Source organism: Trichomycterus rosablanca, chromosome 8 (assembly GCF_030014385.1).
Source record: "Trichomycterus rosablanca isolate fTriRos1 chromosome 8, fTriRos1.hap1, whole genome shotgun sequence".
Classification (NCBI taxonomy): Eukaryota; Metazoa; Chordata; class Actinopteri; order Siluriformes; family Trichomycteridae; genus Trichomycterus; species Trichomycterus rosablanca.
In genome coordinates, this window is record NC_085995.1 from 898,303 (window position 1) to 918,302 (window position 20,000).

General features: G+C 44.3%; 1 protein-coding gene across 6 annotated transcripts in view; it reads left to right on the forward strand.

Annotated features, from left to right (window-relative positions):
- akap13 (A-kinase anchoring protein 13) overlaps nucleotides 1-20,000 on the forward strand; it is a 73,434-nt gene that overhangs the window by 13,790 nt on the left and 39,644 nt on the right. For all 6 annotated transcript variants that reach the window (XM_063000251.1, XM_063000248.1, XM_063000249.1 and 3 more), the window contains exons 2-8: nucleotides 190-233; nucleotides 1,784-1,940; nucleotides 3,204-3,503; nucleotides 5,610-5,793; nucleotides 7,372-7,564; nucleotides 9,363-12,630; nucleotides 16,469-16,518. In XM_063000251.1, the coding sequence (XP_062856321.1) occupies nucleotides 201-233; nucleotides 1,784-1,940; nucleotides 3,204-3,503; nucleotides 5,610-5,793; nucleotides 7,372-7,564; nucleotides 9,363-12,630; nucleotides 16,469-16,518 (4,185 nt within the window). In that variant the 5' untranslated portion in view covers nucleotides 190-200. The remainder of the gene's footprint in view (nucleotides 1-189; nucleotides 234-1,783; nucleotides 1,941-3,203; nucleotides 3,504-5,609; nucleotides 5,794-7,371; nucleotides 7,565-9,362; nucleotides 12,631-16,468; nucleotides 16,519-20,000) is intronic.

Here is a 20,000-nt window from a genome sequence, read left to right on the forward strand (position 1 = left end):
ATGTCACAGTGGGCTGCCAAGCATGATACCCACCTGCTAGCGGGCACCGCGTCACGCCCTGCTTCCAGAAACGGCACGTCTGTAAATAGAGTCGGAGGGGAGGGGTGGTGCGGGGTGTGATCAGACTGGATTACAGGGTTCGAATCTCACGGCGTTGTTGATCACGTTCCTGTCGCTCTGTCTCCACAGACGCCGATGCCATGAAGCTGAACCCGAAACAAGCGCCGCTATACGTAAGTACCAACTTCCTGTCTCTCCCGCCGCTCCTGTAGTGTGGCCGGACTGGATCACTGGGTTCGAATCTCGTTGCTGCGAGGTGAATCGGTTTGTTAATCTCATCTCATGTGGGCGAAAGTATTCGGACGCCACTTCTAAACACAGAGCGTAAAATCACCCAACAAAGCGACTTAGAACTGTTGAGGATCACAGCCCAAGCAGTCGGGGGTTTAGGGCCTCGCTCAGGGGCCCGACTGTGGCGACTCTGTGACGGTGGCGAGGGCTTGAACCAGCGACCCTCTGAAGACAAGCCCGGTACCTCACGACAATCAAGTCATGAAAATCACTGATGAAAATGACGTGATGTAAATGACCTGACGGATGGGCCGTGTTGCTCTAGGACGTCGGCAAGAGACCCGGTTACGTACTGCTGACCGGAACCAGATCCCATCCCGCCTGTACACGGCTGGTTCTGACACGTCTGTTGTTCGGATCGGTGGTTTGAGGTTCGAGACCCCCCCCGGTGTAAGCAGACGTAGCGCGTCTGGAGCGAACGCTTCGGATCGCTGTTGTTATAAGCCGCGCGTGTTGGGTGGTCCGTCTGCTCCCCGTGTTTACGTTTTCGTCTTTAACGCCGCGTCTCCTCCGCCACCTGCTAACCAACACCGCTCGCGTTCAGTCGGGTTTAAATATAACTAACCCCCCCCCTCCTCCCCACATACCAGAGGAACACTGCCGACTTCGGGTTTTCCATCTTACAGGGGCTTGAGTAGCGCGGCGGTACAACATGCTAACCCACAGGTGCTGACGTCTTCAGTTCGAATCTTAGCTGTGCTACCGGCCAGCCGGGCTCCTACGTAGAGAGCCGTCCGCCCGGGAGGATCAGGACGGAGGGATTCCTGAGTGCTGGTGTAATAGTGACCTCTGCTGGCCCTTCGAGGCGCTGCATAGAGACGGTGAATAACGGAGAGCAGTGCGTGACTCTCTACAGCTCAGGGGCCAAACAGTGGCTGAATGGTGGAGGTGGGTCTTGAACTGGCGACCTTTTGATTACTAGTCCGGTACCTAAACCCCTGAGCTACCACTGCGCTTCGTTTCAGCCCAAGTTTTGTGAAGACCACTGAGGTCTCCAAGCTCTCGAGTTCCAATCCCAGGTGGTGCTATTGACCTGGCTGGGCGTCCAAACGGGCACAGTTGGCTGTGCCGGAGGGAGCGAGGATGTTTGCGCCCTCTGCTGTCTGGTTGAGGATCCCCTGTCCAGCCTTCCCTCCCTCGGACACGCCCGGTTGTGTTGATAGTGGAATAGCTTGAACAGCTAGCTAAGGTGCTGCGCCACCTGACTAGCCTGTGGTTTGGACCATAGGTTTGCCGCCGTCTCCCAGGGCTGCTTTTATAGCATTCATGTCCGGCGCCCCTCAGTGGCCGCCAGTGTGAACTGTCTCCAAAATTACCATTACTGCTACAACCTCTGCACCTGCAGCGCTCAGGGTTTGATTCTTGATTTAATGGTGTGTGTGTGTGTGTGTGTGTGTGTGTGTGTGTGTGTGTGTGTGTGTGTGTGTTGCAGGGTGAGTGTGTGTTGACGGTGCAGCTGAACGAGGAGGAGTGTGTGAACAAGGATGAGGACGACGTGGAGTTCTACCTGCTCTTCTCCGGCAGCACACAGAGACACCTGACCAGCACACTGAGAGTCAGTCATGTTACCCTACAGGCCGTGTGTCCAGGTCAGCACACACACACACACACACACACACACACACACACACACACACACACACACACACACACACACACACACACACACACACACTGAGAGCTGGTACTGAACTGGCAGACGTTGAGTATGAAGCGCTCTGGTGAGGATTAGTGATCACACACCCTGTTCATCTGGCTTCATTCCCAGTACGTTCACCAGCACCACCAGCACCATGTGTTCATGTAACTGGAACCCTCACTGACCTCACATACACCCCCCCCCCCAACCCCGCCCCCCTTCACTGTTAACGTCTAAATATCACCGACACGCCTTACGACCAGATTTAGATCCACACCAAACCTCTCAATCCACCTCAATATTATTGTTATTATTATTATTATAATTATAAATATTATTATTATAATTATAAATATTATTATTGTTATTATAATAAATATTATTATTATTATCATTATTATTGTAAATATTACAATTGTCATAAATATTGTTATTATTATATTATTATTATCATTATTATTATAAATATTATTATTATTGTAATACATATTATTATTATTATTATTATTATTATTATTATTATTATTATTATTATAAGTATTATTATTATTATAAATATTATTATTATTATAATTATTATTATTGTAATAAATATTATTATTATAAATATTATTATTATTATAATTATTATTATTGTAATAAATATTATTATTATAAATATTATCATTATTATAAATGTTGTTGTTGTTATTATTATTATTAATCTTATCATAAAACATTTTTATTTATTATTATTATTATTTTATTATTACTAATTATAGCAATGTTATTATTAATCATTTATTATTATTATTTTTGTTATAATAAAATAAGCAGAGACAGAAATACATTTTCTTTGCTGTGTGTTTTATTACCTCGAATAATTAAATATAAAATTTTACTGGAGAGTCCAAACTTGTGTAAGACTGAATGTAAAGTAGGTCAGAGGTCAGCAGTGCTGCTGCCTTTAGCCTATATATGAGTGTGTGTGTGTGTGTGTGTGTGTGTGTGTGTGTGTGTGTGTGTGTGTGTGGTGGATATTTATAGTGTACCCGTTGGCCCCTGTGCCATGTGGCACGAGAGCTTCCATAAATAAATCATGCTGACACACAGATCCAGCGCGGCGTTACTGTACGCTTGGTTCTGTGGGACCTCAGAGTCGGAACACACCTGTGAGGATTTGTGACCTCAGACAGACTCTGAGTTAATCATGTGTGTGTTTGTTTCTGCGCAGCGCACGACCGCGACGAGACGGTCCGGGTCACGCTGTGCCAGGCTCGACCCGGCGGTCCCGTGGATCAGGTGGCAGAGGAACGTTTCCAGTATGTCCACGACCTGGCGCTGGACATGGCGCATTTCCTGGTTAAAGCCGCGGCGCGTGGGGACGGCCTGGAGGCGGCGCTGCTGTTCGACGACTCTCACGCCTCGTCACAGGAGAGGCTGGACGAGGCGCTAACGCTAGCACTTAAACACCTGCCGCTGCCGTCCGGGTGGAGCGTGCTGGGCACGGACGTCAGCACACACTCCGGCGCAGGTAACGTCTGTCTGTCTGTCCGTCTGTCCGGGTACTTCAACACTATAGGGACAAAAGCGCTTCCATTGGTTTTGCTTCCTCCTACCGTTCACAATTACACTGGCCTACACTCGCTCTTCCGTTGGTCACACTTACTCCCACCGTTCAGAATTATACTCACCTATATCCGCTCTTCTGTTGGTCACACTTCTCCCACCGTTCAGAATTATACTCGCCTAACACCCGCTCTTCCGTTGGTTGCACTTTCTCCCACCGTTCAGAATCATACTCGCCAACAGCCGCTCTTCCGTTGGTCCCGCTTCCTCCCACCGTTCAGAATTATACTCGCCTAACAGCCGCTCTTCCGTTGGTCCCACTTCCTCCCATCGTTCAGAATTATACAGTCTGCTGATGCAGTTAATCTAACAGCGGACGCTGCACTGATGGCACAGCTGGGCCCACCGCAATCCTGACCAGGTTGAAGCGCTGAATTATAATGAATCAGATGGACATGTGTTCTCTGTCCCAGCTGTGTTATTTCTGTTTTCTTTACCAATGGCTCCACCTGCTGGAATGAATGTGTATAGAACCCTGAGCGTTTTAAAGTTCGTTTACTGAGGTGGCAGGCAGGGCAGGGCAGGGCCGAGTCGTGCCAACCAGGCGCCCTGGGCAAACTAATCCGTATTGTTAATTAGAATATTCCCTAAACAAGGAAAAACATCATTCCCACCAGACATGAGAATGCCAGCAGATTGTTTTATATGTGTATATATATGTGTGTGTGTGTGTGTGTGTGTGTGTGTGTGTGTGTGTGTGTGTGTGTGTGTGTGTGTGTCTGTACACACAAACTTCATTTCAATCCCAGAATTCTCTGCGTCTCTTTACTTTCCTCTAAGATAAATATTGTTCTCAGGTCGTGTGTGAATGATTGATTTCGGTGACCCGGTTAGAGTCGCCCCGCGTCCCCCCGTGCACTGTATTTTTTTTTAATGTAGTTTCTTTGCCCTGATTGGTCGGGTGGGTGTTTACAGAGTGGGTCGCTGGGACTTTATGTTCCGAGTCCACATGTTATCAGACCAAACACCGCTGCCGCTCCCACAGGGACGATTTTGAGAGAAAAGGAAGCGTGGAGCGGCTGATGGTAAACGCTGCTGAAATACGTATTAATTACAATTATATTTTGTGTTTAGTGTTGATTCTGTTCTCCTCCAGGACTCGGAGGGCGCTGTTTATGTGTTACGAGGTTTTCTCCTCACCACTGTGGGTCCAGGTTTGATTATTTGGGGTCTTGGATTGGATTTTTGCTTTGAGAAAACAGATCATTGTAGGAAGTGGCGTCCTGGTACTAGCAGTTTGGAGGAACAATAACAGTATCGGCATGTTTAACACCCTTTAAACGTGGGATGAACAATTTCAGTCTGAAACGGTATGAAAGAATCACATTTTCTAGTGGCTAGATCATTAAGAAATATGTGGCATATTTTTTATGTTTGGTCACTTTTTTCCATCCTGCAATTCCCAAACATGTCCAGCAGAGGTCCACAGAGGTCCGACCTCACCTGCATATGGTCAGGTGGGTCCACAAGTGACATCAATGCAGTTTTTGAAGCGGTACTTCAGCTGTGCCACCAAATGCCCAAGCAAGATCTGCCCCTGCTTTTCCAGCTCTGATTTTTGGGCCTTTCGGCGGCTTTGTGGTTGCTATATGGTAACAAATAGGAGATCAAACAACGGGCGAGATGTTAAAAAGTTGTGCAGGTGAAAAGAAGCGGTCTGTACTGCACACGTGTTGGAGGGGGTGTGTGTTAGTCATGGCTCTCCTTGGTCAGGAGTTGAGGTCTGGCTAATCGGGTAATTGGATAGGACTAAATTAGTGACCGCTGTGTGATCTTGAAGGAGGATCTTGTTGAGTGGGGCTGAGCTCAGGGCTCTGTGCAGGACACTGAACTTTTCTTCACGTCTTCATAGAGCTTGTTCATACTGGAACAGGAAAGGACCTTCCCTAAACTGTTTCTGCAAAGTCGGAATCATGTCATTTCCATTATATCATAGATTTATTACACCTGTTAAACCTGAGATGGTGTCGTATATTTATTTATTTATTTATTTATTTTATTTTTTGGGCAGATTTGAGTCCTCATGACACCCTCCTGCACTTTGCCGCTCGGCGGGGGCTGCGGAAGGTGGCTTTGTTTCTCCTGCAGCAGCCCGGAGGACGAGACGCCCTGCAGCTGGTTAATAAGTACGGTTACACCCCGGTGACCCTGGCAGAGAGAAGAGGGCACACGCAACTCCGAAACCTCCTCTCAGAGTGAGTACAGCCTCGAACAGGGCGTCACACAATAAAACTAATAATAATATTGATAATAATAATAATTTTGATAATAGTAATAAATAATAATAATAATAATATAATAATAATAAATAATAGTAATAAATAATAATAATAATGTAATTAATAATATTACTAATAAAAATAAATAATAATATAATTAATAATAATAATATTAATAAAAAATAATAACAAATATAAATAATAATAATAATTAATAATAATAATGATAATGTTACAAATATAACTATTTAAATAAATATAAATATTAATGTTATTAATGACAGTAATATTAATAGAATAAAAATAATGTTGTTAATAGTTGTAGTAGCAATTATAACTAATAATAACATTGAAAACAGTTGTAATTAATTTATGATAATAAAAAATAATAATAATTAAATAACAAAAATAACATTATGATAACAATAATTATAATAGTTAATAATAAAAATAACAAAGATAATAATAATAATAATAATAATAATAATAATGAAATATTATAACTATAATGATAATATAATAGGAATAATAGTACAATATTAATAATGATTAATAACAGTAACAAAATAATAATAAAATAACAATAAACACTTTTAAATTAGTAAAAGTAATAATAATGACAAAACAACAACAATAATCAAATAAAACAACTATAATATTAACATTAGTGATAATAATAATCAATAATAAATAATCAATTATAACATTTCTATAACATTTTTTTGGCTTTCCTTCTTTGTTTGAGTGTGTGTGTGTGTGTGTGTGTGTGTGTGTGTGTGTGTGTGTGTGTTAAACCGGTTTGATTACTTATTGACACTGAGCATTTTACTGCCTGTCTCACACACACACACACACACACACACACACACACACACACAGCAGGTAACCGGTGTTGAACTCTGTCCTTGTAAACATGAAGAATAAGAAACGTGTTGATAAACGTGTAAAACAGACCCAAACACACAAGAATAAATCAGCCTCTAAATATTAACGTTCCGGTACCAGTCGCTCCTGGTTTCATTCTGAAAGACGTCAGGATCGGTTCCACACAGCGAGGATCCATCAGACTGAAGCTCTCAGGTACAAAATAATAAACAGAAAAGCTCCAGAACCTCAGAAGAACCTTCAGCACAACTGGTCCCATCGTCCACACACGGAACGTTCATGGAGCCTCAGATCGTCCCGGACAGACGCCTTCAGAACCGTGGTCACATGATCAAGTACAGGACGGATCATGAAGAACTTAGCTGCTGGTTGCGGGAACACTGAACCTGCAGTGAAGTATGGTGGTGGGAGCATCATGATGGTGGTGGGAACTGCTTCTCAGAAGTAATGGGACACGACCGGTGCATTTAACTTCATAGGACATGTAATATTCTAATAGCACCGTCCAGTGTGTGTGTGTGTGTGTGTGTGTTAGTGTGTGTGTGTGTGTGTGTGTGAGTGTGTGTGTGCGAGGGCGTGTCCGTGTGTACGTAGGTGTTGAAGGTGTGGTGGATCTGATTCATCAGCTGTCCCGTCTCTCTCTTTCTCTCTCTGTTGGTGTTTTGTCAGGCTGGAGAAGTCGCCGCGCCTCGAAACAAAGCCTCAGAAGCGGTGTTACCCAGCAGGCCCGGCGTTCCTGCACCACCCGAGGCTCGACACCTACACGCTGACGGTGCAGAACGAGCCGGGCGCGGATCCTCCCGACCTGAAACGAGACGTCAAGAAGCTCAGGCGCCACATTCGGTCCCAACGGAGCGACAAGGTAAGAAAGTCGTGAGTAACCAGTACAGCAGGGGGGGGGGGGCAGGATCAGAACTGATTCAGTTCTACTTCTTACTGGTTCTACCTGCTCTGGAACGGTACTGGAGACGTGGAACCACTGTATCTCCTGAAGATCTGGTCCATCAACATGCACCACATGGCTCCAATATTAATCGTGCTGGATGAACCAGTCATGTTCTGTTCGGGGTGTTACTGCATTACGTACAGTGATTAAGGACACCAGAACCAGACCCACTGCAACCCTGACCAGGATAAAGTAATGCTAAAGCAAGAAAATGAAATAATAATAATAAATGTAATGATAATATAGTGATGATGGTAATAATAAATATATTACTGGTTTTAATATTGTTAATAGTAATATTAAGATGATGATAATAATAAGCAGTAATAATATTAATAAATATGTTAATAAAAATATAAATAAATAATATATTATTAATTATAATTATAATAACTTTAATTACTAACGAAATAATAATAATGTTAATATGATGATAAACTAATAAAATAACAGTAATAATAAGTGATATCATAAATATAATAATACATATTATAACATTATTTATAATTATAATAATTATAATAATAAGAATAATAATGAAGGTAATGTATTACACTGTTATTAAATTAAATTAATGGTAATATTGATAATACTGGTAAATGTAATTATTATAACAACAATAAAAATAATTTAAAAAATAGAAATAATAATTAATACTTAATATAGATTAATGTTGAAACACTAATAATAGAATTAATAATAATAATAAAAATAATAATCATAATAATACAATTAATATTATTATTAATAATAATAATAATAATAAAAATAATAATATTAACAATACTACTAATACTTAATATAATAATAATAATAATATAATAATAATAATAATAATAATAAATAATAATAATAATAATACAATAATAATAAGTAATATAATAATAATAATAATAATAATACAATAATAATAATAATAATAATACAATAATAATTAATATAATTATAATAATAATAGTACAATAATAATAATTAATATAATAATAATTATAACAATAATAATAATAACAATAATAATAATTAATATAATAATAATAATAATAATAATAATTAATATAATAATAATTAATATAATAGTAATAGGTAATACAATAATGATAATAACATTAATAATAATAATAATAATAATAAACATCTCATGATAAATGAATCAATCTAAACTATTTATGGAGGTTTTGGGTTTGAGTTGAGTTTAGGATGCACATGCAGGTTTATATGAGTTTTACTGTATATAGATGAATAATTTTAAGTTCACCTACTGGCATGTTTCTGGAGGGTTTATTTATATTATTTATTGATATTATTTAATAAGAGCGGTTCATTTATTTTTATGAACCAACACTGGGCACAAGGCAGGAACAGCCTGGACAGGGGGGCAATATATCACAGGGCTTCAGTCACCCTGTACCAAACACACACACACACACACATTAATGCTCTCTCTCTCTCTCTCTCTCTCTCTCTCTCTCTCTCTCTGTGTTGGTCTCTCTCTCTCTCTCTCTCTCTCTCTCTCTCTCTCTCTCTCTCTGTCTCTCTCTCTGTCTCTCTCTGTGTTGGTCTCTCTCTCTCTCTCTCTCTCTCTCTCTCTCTCTCTCTCTCTCTCTGTGTTGGTCTCTCTCTCTCTCTCTCTCTCTCTCTCTCTGTGTTGGTCTCTCTCTCTCTCTCTCTCTCTCTCTCTCTCTCTCTCTCTCTCTCTCTCTCTCTGTGTTTTTAGGGAGGTTCTGTGAAACACTCGGTTCCTCTCATCCTCACCCCACATCTGGGCGACGTTCCGCCGGCCGTAGCGACTCCCGCTAAAGGACTCTCGGTTACCAAAGCACAGACGTCTCAACAACAGGAAGTTACGACCCACAGAGAGAAGCGCACGCTGGATCCCACCCTCAGCGACTCTCTGCGCTCTGGGTCCGAGCCGCACCCGTGCCCCAACGGTACCGACCGGTCAGCCTCGGGCGATCAGGGCGCGGGTGATCGGGACGGTCCCGGGGGTTCTGATGGAACACGTGAGGACTGTGTGAGTGTGAGCGGCGCTTCCTGTGCAGAGCAGCAGCAGGAGGAAGTAGATAAAGAGCCGAGTATAATCAGAGCCGAGCGGGCGGCGGCGGGGGACGAGGAGCGCAATAAAATCCAATCTGGCAACACGCCGGAGGGAAGTATGGGTCAGACGCAAAGCCATCCTGAAGGAACCCCCGAGAAAGGAGGAACTAGCGAGGAGTCACGGGAGGAACGGGGAGGAACGCGCCCCAGCAGGCTGGAGATCTCGCCCAGCGTGGACGTGCGGCCACCAGCGGGGGACGGAAAACCGCCGGGCAGCGAGCAGGACTCCAGTCCGGCTCTAAATTTGGACGTCGAAGCTTGTAGAGCTAGTGAAGAACGTTCCAGCGGCCGAGAGGAAACAGGAAACCACAGCGAGCGGTCTGAGAACACCACGCCGGGTGGAGATATCAGCAACGAAGAAACGTCGGCTTCTGATCCAGCGTTGGCGCTCAATATGGCACCAGGACCGGTCCACCACGTCCACCTTGAACCGTCAGCGCTCGATCAGCAATCACACATGGACGTTCCTGGAGAAAAGCCGTCCAATCACCAAGAGGGGGCCATGAAAAGCTCTGAAACTCCTGATAAGATCGCTGACTCGGTTCCTGATGTTCCTCTGGTTGAGGAACGTCCTGAAGAAACCGGCGAACTGACTTCTCCTTCTGAAGATCAGACTCCTGCACCACAGTCTGTAAAGTCCACAGACGGAAGTTCTGCAGAACCGAGAGCGGATTTCCAGCCTGCAGGAGGTCAGGAACCTCCATCTCGAGACCTTCCTCAGTCACACCGTGGAGATAATCAAGATGATGAAGCGTTCCTTGGGCGTATCGAGTCATCCAGAACCGAGCTTTTGAAGGATACTCGGATGGTAGACGAGCAGACGGGTCCGATTGTCTCTCCAAAGCTGGATGAATCCGGTTCCTCACCCGATGAAGCAGGATCTGGTTCTTCTGGCCCTCAAAGCACCGAGAGCCCTGAGGAGAACTTACCGGTGGAGTCGAAGCCCCTCGAGGAGTCCGAGATCTCCGAAATGGCGACGCTCCTGAGTCAGATGCGCTTAAACTCGCCTTCTGCGTCCATCACCTCAGACGCCGGAGGGTCAGGTGGGAAAATCTGCACCATGGCGTTTGAGTTCTCCGAAGCACCAAGCGCCGGAGATGCCCCAAAGCTTCCAGACGCCAAAAATACAGAGGAAAAGGGTCTGGAAGTGGAACCAGGACCAGAAATGACTCCGTTATCCAAAGATCCAGATGAGATTGAGGAGAAGAACGTGGCTTCAGAGCTTGAGAAGGATCAAACAAGCTTAGAAGCATCTAAACCACCTTTGGAATCATCGGTGGAGTCTGTTCCTGAAGAAAACATCTCTGGAGCATCTCTCAAGGTCAACTGGTCGAGGTCAACTGTTGAGGAGAACGTTGAGGAAACATCTGATGATCCTCATCCTGAGCGGCCAACCTCAGAGGAGAACGTCAGTGGAACATCTGCCACAAATTCTCAAGAGGAGTCAGTTGAGGAAGCATCTCGCGACCAACGGCCAAAGATCATCGTCACTAGGGAAACCGTTACGAAAACGTTTCTCCATCCAAGTTCTGAAAATCCAGTCCATCAGGAGAACGTACAAGGAACATCTCCCAACAAACGACCTGAAGTCAACGAGGATACGGAACCTACTGGAGATACCGCAACCGTTGAGGAGAAACCTCTTGAAGACTTGACCTCTATGGAGAACCTCACAGGAACATCTTGTGACCCAAAACCAGAGGTCAGCTCCTCAGAGGAAGCCGTTGGAGAAACATCTCTCGACAAACAACCTGATGTCAACGAGGACATGGAACCTACTGGAGATACCACAACCGTTGAGGAGAAACCTGAAGGAACGCCGTGTGAGCTAGCTCTTGAAGGCCTCACAGGAACATCCTGTGACCCAAAACTGGAGGTCAGCACCTCAGAGAAAGCCATTGGAGAAACATCTCTCGACAAACAACCTGATGTCAATAAGGCTATGGAACCTACTGGAGATACCACAACCGTTGAGGAGAAACCTCTTGAAGACTTGACCTCTATGGAGAACCTCACAGGAACATCCTGTGACCCAAAACTGGAGGTCAGCACCTCAGAGAAAGCCATTGGAGAAACATCTCTCGACAAACAACCTGATGTCAATAAGGCTATGGAACCTACTGGAGATACCACAACCGTTGAGGAGAAACCTGAAGGAACGCCGTGTGAGCTAGCTCTTGAAGGCCTCACAGGAACATCCTGTGACCCAAAACTGGAGGTCAGCACCTCAGAGAAAGCCATTGGAGAAACATCTCTCGACAAACAACCTAAAGTCAGCGAGGATATGGAACCTACTGAAGATACCGCAACCATTAAGGAGAAACCTGAAGGAACGGCATGTGAGCTAGCTCTTAAAGGCCTCACAGGAACATCCTGCAACCCAAAACTGGAGGTCAGCAGCTCAGAGGAAGCTGCTGGAGAAACATCTCTTGACCCACAACCTGACAGCTCCACCTCTGAGGAGATAGCACCACGTGATCTTCAACTTGACGTCCCAGACGTTGCTGAAACATCTCAAGAGCACGACGTTGAGGACGCGTCCTCTGAAAGGACCTTCGCTGAAGCGCCTCCTGATTTTCAAACCGACCACACAGACTCTAATGAAGATCTCCAGACCGACCTGGACACGCCCGTCTCGGTTTTAAACATCTCCAGTGATGTTTCCAGCATCTCCACCCAGCCGGTGGACGTGAGCTCCCCTTTGGATTTAGAGAGCGGTACTACTCTGGATGTGGATGCCGGCTCCTCCGTGGAGGTGGACAGCGGTCTGGTCCAGGACCTTCCACCTGCGGAGGCTGGAGGACCGGAAGCTTGTGGAACCCTGGACGAGGAGGAGAAGCTAACAGAGCAGGAGCGTGAGGAGAAACCGGACGAGGAACCAATAAAAGGTGAGAAGAACTTCTTCTGTGGTGGTTTTATGGGCAGGTGTGTCGGGGTTTATGGTCCCGCCGTGGTGCCGTCACATGATCGGCGGCAGGTGACTGCAGGGAGGCGCGGGCAGGGGTTCAGAATGCTAACGCTAGCGCTAACGCTCCGGACACCTGATGCTTTCTTCAGCTCGTGTTTGGAAGCTCTTCCACGTCAGGTTGGTACCTCGATGACGGCGTGTTCGAGTGGCGCTGGAGAAGAATTGGTTTTGTTTTTAGCTAGTATACCTTTCTACAAGTCTTTGGAGTGTGTCTGTGGGAATTTGTGCTAGTTGATTCACTGAGGTCAACCACTGTTGGAAGAGTGCAGTGTAGAAATCAGCAACTGGATAGATGTGTGTGCAGGTGTGTTGTGCTGTTGTTGTGCAGGTGTGTTGTACCTGGGTGTAGTGCTGTTATTGGGCAGGTGTGTAGTGCAGGTGTGTAGTGCTGTTATTGGGCAGGTGTGTAGTGCAGCAGGTGTGTAGTGCAGGTGTGTTGTGCTGTTGTTGTGCAGGTGTGTTGTACCTGGGTGTAGTGCTGTTATTGGGCAGGTGTGTAGTAGAGCAGGTGTGTTGTAGAGCAGGTGTGTTGTGCAGGTGTGTAGTGCAGCAGGTGTGTTGTTCTGTTGTAGTGCAGGTGTGTAGAGCAGGTGTGTTGTGCTGTTGTTGTGCAGGTGTGTAGAGCAGGTGTGTAGTGCAGCAGGTGTGTTGCAGCAGGTGTGTAGTGCAGCAGGTGTGTAGTGCAGCAGGTGTGTAGCGCAGCAGGTGTGTAATAGCGCAGGTGTGTATTGCAACAGGTGTGTAGTAGAGCAGCAGGTGTGTGGTGCAGCAGGTGTGTGGTGCAGCGGGTGTGTAGTGCAGCAGGTGTGTAGTGCAGGTGTGTAGTAGAGCAGGTGTGTAGTAGAGCAGGTGTGTGGTGCAGCAGGTGTGTAGTGCAGGTGTGTAGATCAGGCTGGTAGCTCGATGCCAGTGTGTTTGAGTGATGCCAGCTTAAACAGCGTTGTTTGTGTTTGGTGTTGGCGTCAGTAAAAGAGCTTCGTTGGGGGGGGGGGGGGGGGGGGGGGGAGCTGAAGCTCTTATCTCACCCACTCAGACGTGACCGTAAATAACCGCATTGTTTATTGTTAATGTATTAATAAATTCGGCACAATGCGCCCGAAAGGTCGACGTCCGCCACCCTCTCACACACACACACACACACACACACACACACACACACACACACACACACACACACACACACACACACACACACACACACACACACTTCTGGAAATGGTCTTATTCATTCCACAGCAGCTGCAGGGCCGCCGGGTACGAAACGCACCGGCCCGGAGGGGCTGAAACGCTTTGTTAGGTTCTCCTACCTTATGCGCTGTTCGGACATCAGACTGTGAGCTTGTCGGCCGGCGGTGTGAAAACAGAGCGACCTGTGTGTGACCTCTTCAGCTAGAACAACAGCAGCTCTCCCGAGAAGCTTCTCACAACACTTTGCAGTACGTCTGTGGGAATTTGTACCAGTTCAGTGAGATGACGACAGCATGTGCATGGATGGACAGTGATTGAACCGTGGAGCTGAGGTCAGGGCTCTGTGCCGGTCACTGGAGTTTCTTGGTTTTCAAACCGAGCTTTTCTTCATGTGCTTGAGCTCTCACTCTCACTCTGTCATCATTCAGAAAAGGTCCTTCCCTAAACTGTTGCTACGAAGTTGGAAGTGTATTGTTTCCTTTATATGATTGATTTATTGTGTAAGTGTTGTGCTGTTGTGGTGCCTGTGTGTTGTGTTCTAGTGCAGGTGTGTAGTGCAGGTGTGTAGTGCTACAGGTTTGTACAGTAGTTCAGGTGTGTAGTGCAGGTGTGATGCTGCAGGTGTGTAGTGCTGCAGGTGTGTAGTGCAGGTGTGTAGCGCTGCAGGTGTGTAGTGCTACAGGTTTGTAGTGCAGGTGTGTAGTGCAGGTGTGTAGTGCAGGTGTGTAGTGCAGGTGTGTAGCGCTGCAGGTGTGTAGTGCAGTTCTAGTGCAGGTGTGTAGTACAGATGTGTAGTGCTGTTGTAGTGCAGGTGTGTAGCGCTGCAGGTGTGTAGTGCAGGTGTGTAGCGCTGCAGGTGTGTAGTGCAGGTGTGTAGCGCTGCAGGTGTGTAGTGCAGTTCTAGTGCAGGTGTGTAGTACAGATGTGTAGTGCTGTTGTAGTGCAGGTGTGTAGTGCTGCAGGTGTGTAGTACAGGTGTGTAGTGCAGGTGTGTAGTGCTACAGGTTTGTAGTTCAGGTGTGTAGTGCTGCAGATGTGTAGTGCAGGTGTGTAGTGCTACAGGTTTGTAGTGCAGGTGTGTAGTACAGGTGTGTAGTGCAGGTGTGTAGTGCTGCAGGAGTGTAGTGCTACAGGTTTGTAGTGCAGGTGTGTAGTACTACAGGTTTGTAGTGCAGGTGTGTAGTACAGGTGTGTAGTACAGATGTGTAGTGCAGGTGTGTAGTGCTACAGGTTTGTAGTTCAGGTGTGTAGTGCTGCAGGTGTGTAGTACAGATGTGTAGTGCTGCAGGAGTGTAGTGCTACAGGTTTGTAGTGCAGATGTGTAGTACAGATGTGTAGTGCAGGTGTGTAGTACAGGTGTGTAGTGCTGCAGGTGTGTAGTGCAGGTGTGTAGTGCAGATGTGTAGTGCTGCAGGAGTGTAGTGCTACAGGTTTGTAGTGCAGGTGTGTAGTACAGGTGTGTAGTGCTGCAGGTGTGTAGTGCAGGTGTGTAGTACAGATGTGTAGTGCTGCAGGAGTGTAGTGCTACAGGTTTGTAGTGCAGGTGTGTAGTACAGGTGTGTAGTGCTGCAGGTGTGTAGTACAGATGTGTAGTGCAGGTGTGTAGTGCTACAGGTTTGTAGTGCAGGTGTGTAGTACAGGTGTGTAGTGCTGCAGGTGTGTAGTGCAGGTGTGTAGTACAGATGTGTGGTGCTGCAGGAGTGTAGTGCAGGTGTGTAGTGCAGGTATGTAGTGCAGGTGTGTAGTGCAGGTGTGTAGTGCAGGTGTGTAGTGCTACAGGTTTGTAGTGCAGGTGTGTAGTGCAGGTGTGTAGTGCAGGTGTGTAGTGCAGGTGTGTAGTGCTGCAGGTGTGTAGTGCAGGTGTGTAGTGCTGCAGGTGTGTAGTGCAGGTGTGTAGTGCAGGTGTGTAGTGCAGGTGTGTAGTGCAGGTGTGTAGTGCTACAGGTTTGTAGTGCAGGTGTGTAGTGCAGGTGTGTAGTGCAGGTGTGTAGTGCAGGTGTGTAGTGCTGCAGGTGTGTAGTGCAGGTGTGTAGTGCTGCAGGTGTGTAGTGCAGGTGTGTAGTGCTGCAGGTGTGTTTGCAGCTGTGTTATGTTGTAGTGTTGTTGTGCAGGTGGGCGGGGTTTAGTGGATGTTTTATTGAGACTGAATGCTGATTGGATCGTTTGTTTGGTCACAGTTGATCTGCAGCACCTGCACAACATCCTTCAAGTCCCAAAGCAGACAGGAAGTGCTGCACAGAAAGAGGAAATGATGCGTACTGCTTAATTTTACCATCCAGTCGGTTATCAGCGTGACTCAATGCAGCTAACACACACACACACACACACACACACACACACACACACACACACACACACACACACACACACAGCTGTGAGATAATGACGGCTGAAACACTTAGCAGTGTTCTGTGGGTCGGGGGCTGAGGGAGTGCTAGTGCTAGTCTGTGGTCCTGTCAGGGGTTGACGGTGCAGTGTGGGGAACTGGACATGTCTAAACTCATGTCAGATAGCTATTAGCGGCTACATTAGGGTGCTAACGATGTGTGTGTGTGTTTGATGTGTTGTAGATGAAGCTGCTGGTTCAGACGCTGTGCTAACACCGATGGATCCGACCGAGGTAAGAGTGTGTGTGTGTGTGTGTGTGTGTGTGTGTGTGTGTGTGTGTGTGTGTGTGTGTGTGTGTGTGTGTGTGTGTGTGTGTGTGTGTGTGTGTGTTTAGCCTCTGGATGCTAATGACTCACCCGCGTAACTCGTCCGGCTGCATTTATCGTGACTCACGCTATTTTTCCTTCGCTCGCTGGCTTCTGATTGGCCGGGAGAGATTTATTGGCGTGTCGCCGGCGGAAGAATCCGTAGAGGGTATTTACAGCCCCGTGACGCAGGTTTGGGCCTTGACTCTTGACCTTTGACCCCTTCTGGGTTCAGGCTGGTATGGGAACCTAGTTAATCATGCGCTCGTGTAATGACCGGACGGTCAGAGGGTGGCTGTTTGGTGGGGGGTCGTTCTGGATCCTCGTTGTGTCCGGTCGCTGCCTATAAAGGTAAACTGTTCCAAAAGCATGTGGACACGCCCACTGCTAACCAGTGTTCATATGAGTGCTTGTGGCTTTGCTCAGTAGGCTCATGGTCAGGCGTCCACATACTTTTAGCCATATAGTGTAACTTGTAACCTTGAAGGATCCACACGAGTACAAACAGCATACAGAATTAGGTGCACCCTATGGTGCAAACACTTCAGTCAGGATGAACTCAGGCTTGATCATCAGATTTTTCATCATGAAGCTTCATATGATGTTCTAGAGTGCAGACTGTGAAGTAGATCATCGTCTTCATCACTGAAGAGCTGGAGACCTGGGGCGCTCAGGTGGTCCAGCGGTAAAACACGCTAGCACACCAGAGCTGACATCTCGAACTCGTCGGTTCGAATATTAGGGCTGGGCGCCTACACGAACAACGATCGACTCGTTGTTCAGGCAGGGAGCCGGATAGGGAGCTCATAACTGGTGCAATTACGACCTCTGCTGGATGATTGCATTATCCCTCGTCTCTGTGCAGCGGCGTCAATCAGGGTGTGGCTCTCCGTACACAAAGCTGATCCATATATGAACTCGCCTCGTGCAGGTGAAAAGATGCAGTCGGCTACTGCACACGTGTCGGAGGGGGCGTGTGTCAGGTCGATCTCCTCGGTCAGAGTGGAGGTCAGCGTCAGTGAAGAGGAAGCGTAACGCAATCGGCTAATTGGATACGACTAAGTTGAGGGGAAATGCAAGAAGAAAATGAACTTGAGACGTTTTGGAGACATTGATGAGAACATTGAGAGAATTGAGGCGAATATAGTGGTGCATGTTAAAATCATGATGCATTTTGTCCCTCACATGAGGACCGTCTATCACTGGCACTCACACTCGAACCATTATCGTCCATCACTGTCCCTCACTCTCACACTGATATGTCACTCGCCATCATCGTCCCTCACATCGTCACCGTCCCTAATCTGCACACCAGCATGGTGCACCGCCGCTCACGTTCACACTCACTCTTCATGTTCTCACAGTCCTGGTCCCTCACGTTCACACCATCAGTCCTCACCAGCTCTGATAACCTGCTCTCAGTATCTCGAGAGCTTTTTCAGATAGAACGTTCCAGACTGAGAGCTGGAGTTTCCCTCGAACCCAGAGCCAGAAAATACCGGGAGTTCAGGAGCAGAACTGATCCGAGTCCTCAAAAACAATATTATTCTGAATCACCACAAAAAAATTATAATCAAGTTTAATGTGTTCATCAAACTGTGGATAATAAAATGATCATTAAAATTAATAACAGTAATAATAATAATAGAAATAATTAACGTATAGTAACATAATATAAAACATATTTTAATAATAATAGTAATAAAAATAAAATAGAAATAATATCAATAATAATAATAAAATGAATAATGGTTGTAATATAATAACATAAAAACAGTAATACTAATAATAAAGTAGAAATAATATTAATATAAAAATAATAATAATAATAATAATAATATAAACATGAAGTAATAATAATGAAATAGAAATAATAATAATTATAATAATAATAAAAATAATAATAATAATAATGAAATAGAAATAATAAGAAGAATAAGAATAATGAAATAGAAATAATAATAATAATAATAATGAAAGAAATAATAATAATAATAAAAATAATAATAATAATAATGATAATAAGAATAATAAGAATAAGAATAATGTAATAGAAATAATAATAATGAAATAGAAATATTAATAATAATAATAGTAATAATAATAATAAAGAATAATAATAATAATAAAGAATAATAATAATAATAATGAAATAGAAATATTAATAATAATAATGAAATAGAAATAATAATAATAATAATAAAAATAATAATAATAATGATAATAATAATAATAATAATAATGAAATAGAAATAATAATAATGAAATAGAAATAATAATAATAATAATAATAATAATAATAATATAAAGAATAATAATAATAATAATAATAATGAAATATAAATAATAATAATGATAATAATGAAAGTTATCATTTTAATATTTTACAAACTATTATAATAATAGTAACAACAGTAATAAGATGAAGAAAAAAATAAATAATAATGCTAAATAAATTATAATAATATATTTATATATTAACTAATTATAAATTGAATACACTTGAAAGAGCATTGATGGTAAAGTAGGTGTTGCACATCATTACAGCTGTTGGTCTGGGTTCAGTTCTGTCCTCTCTGTAACGAGTTGTTAGTGTGCTGAAGAGAGACGATGTTGTGGAGTGACGCCATCTAGAGATTCACACTGGAACTGATCAGAGATTTAAAATCAGAATCAGTCTGAACCTTCACACACACACACACACACACACACACACACACACACACACACACACGACATGCCCAAAAGTATGTGGACACCCCTCATAGTAGTCGAGTTTGTGTTTTTTAAGCCACAAAATCATCTATATGCCTTCAGCTTCATGTGAACAGTTTGGGGAAGGACCTTTGCTGGTCAAGCATGATTTTGAGTGAAAAAAATCCCAGTATAAATCACAGCATTTATATAATATATAACAAGCTCCAAAAAAGTTGGGACAGTGACGTTTGTGGTCATTTTCTCTATTGGTGCATGTTGCTCTTAAAATGCACCGCATGTTTTCATTTAGAAACAGGTCTGGACTGCAGACAGGCCAGTCTAGCACCTGCATTCATTAAATACAAGTGTCACACAGTTCTTCCAGTACCAAGCAGGGATGTTTTTGAAATCCAGAGGTTTCTCTAAAATCTTTGAATCCTGTTAATAATATTATGGACTGTAGATGGTAAAAATAAAAAATTTGTTGCAGTATTGTGACACACGTTTTCAAACTGTTTATTTTTTGTTTACATAGTCACTCAGACTCGTTCTCGCTTACTACTGGCCGAGACTCTGGTTTGTTCTGTTATTTTTGGGGGTTTAAATAAAAAGAATTCTCTTATTTATTCTATAAACGTCTCATCCCGAGCCTGGCCACTAGGTGGCGTACAGACGGTGGATATTCCGAGTTCGGTTCAGTTTCTCTCTTCAG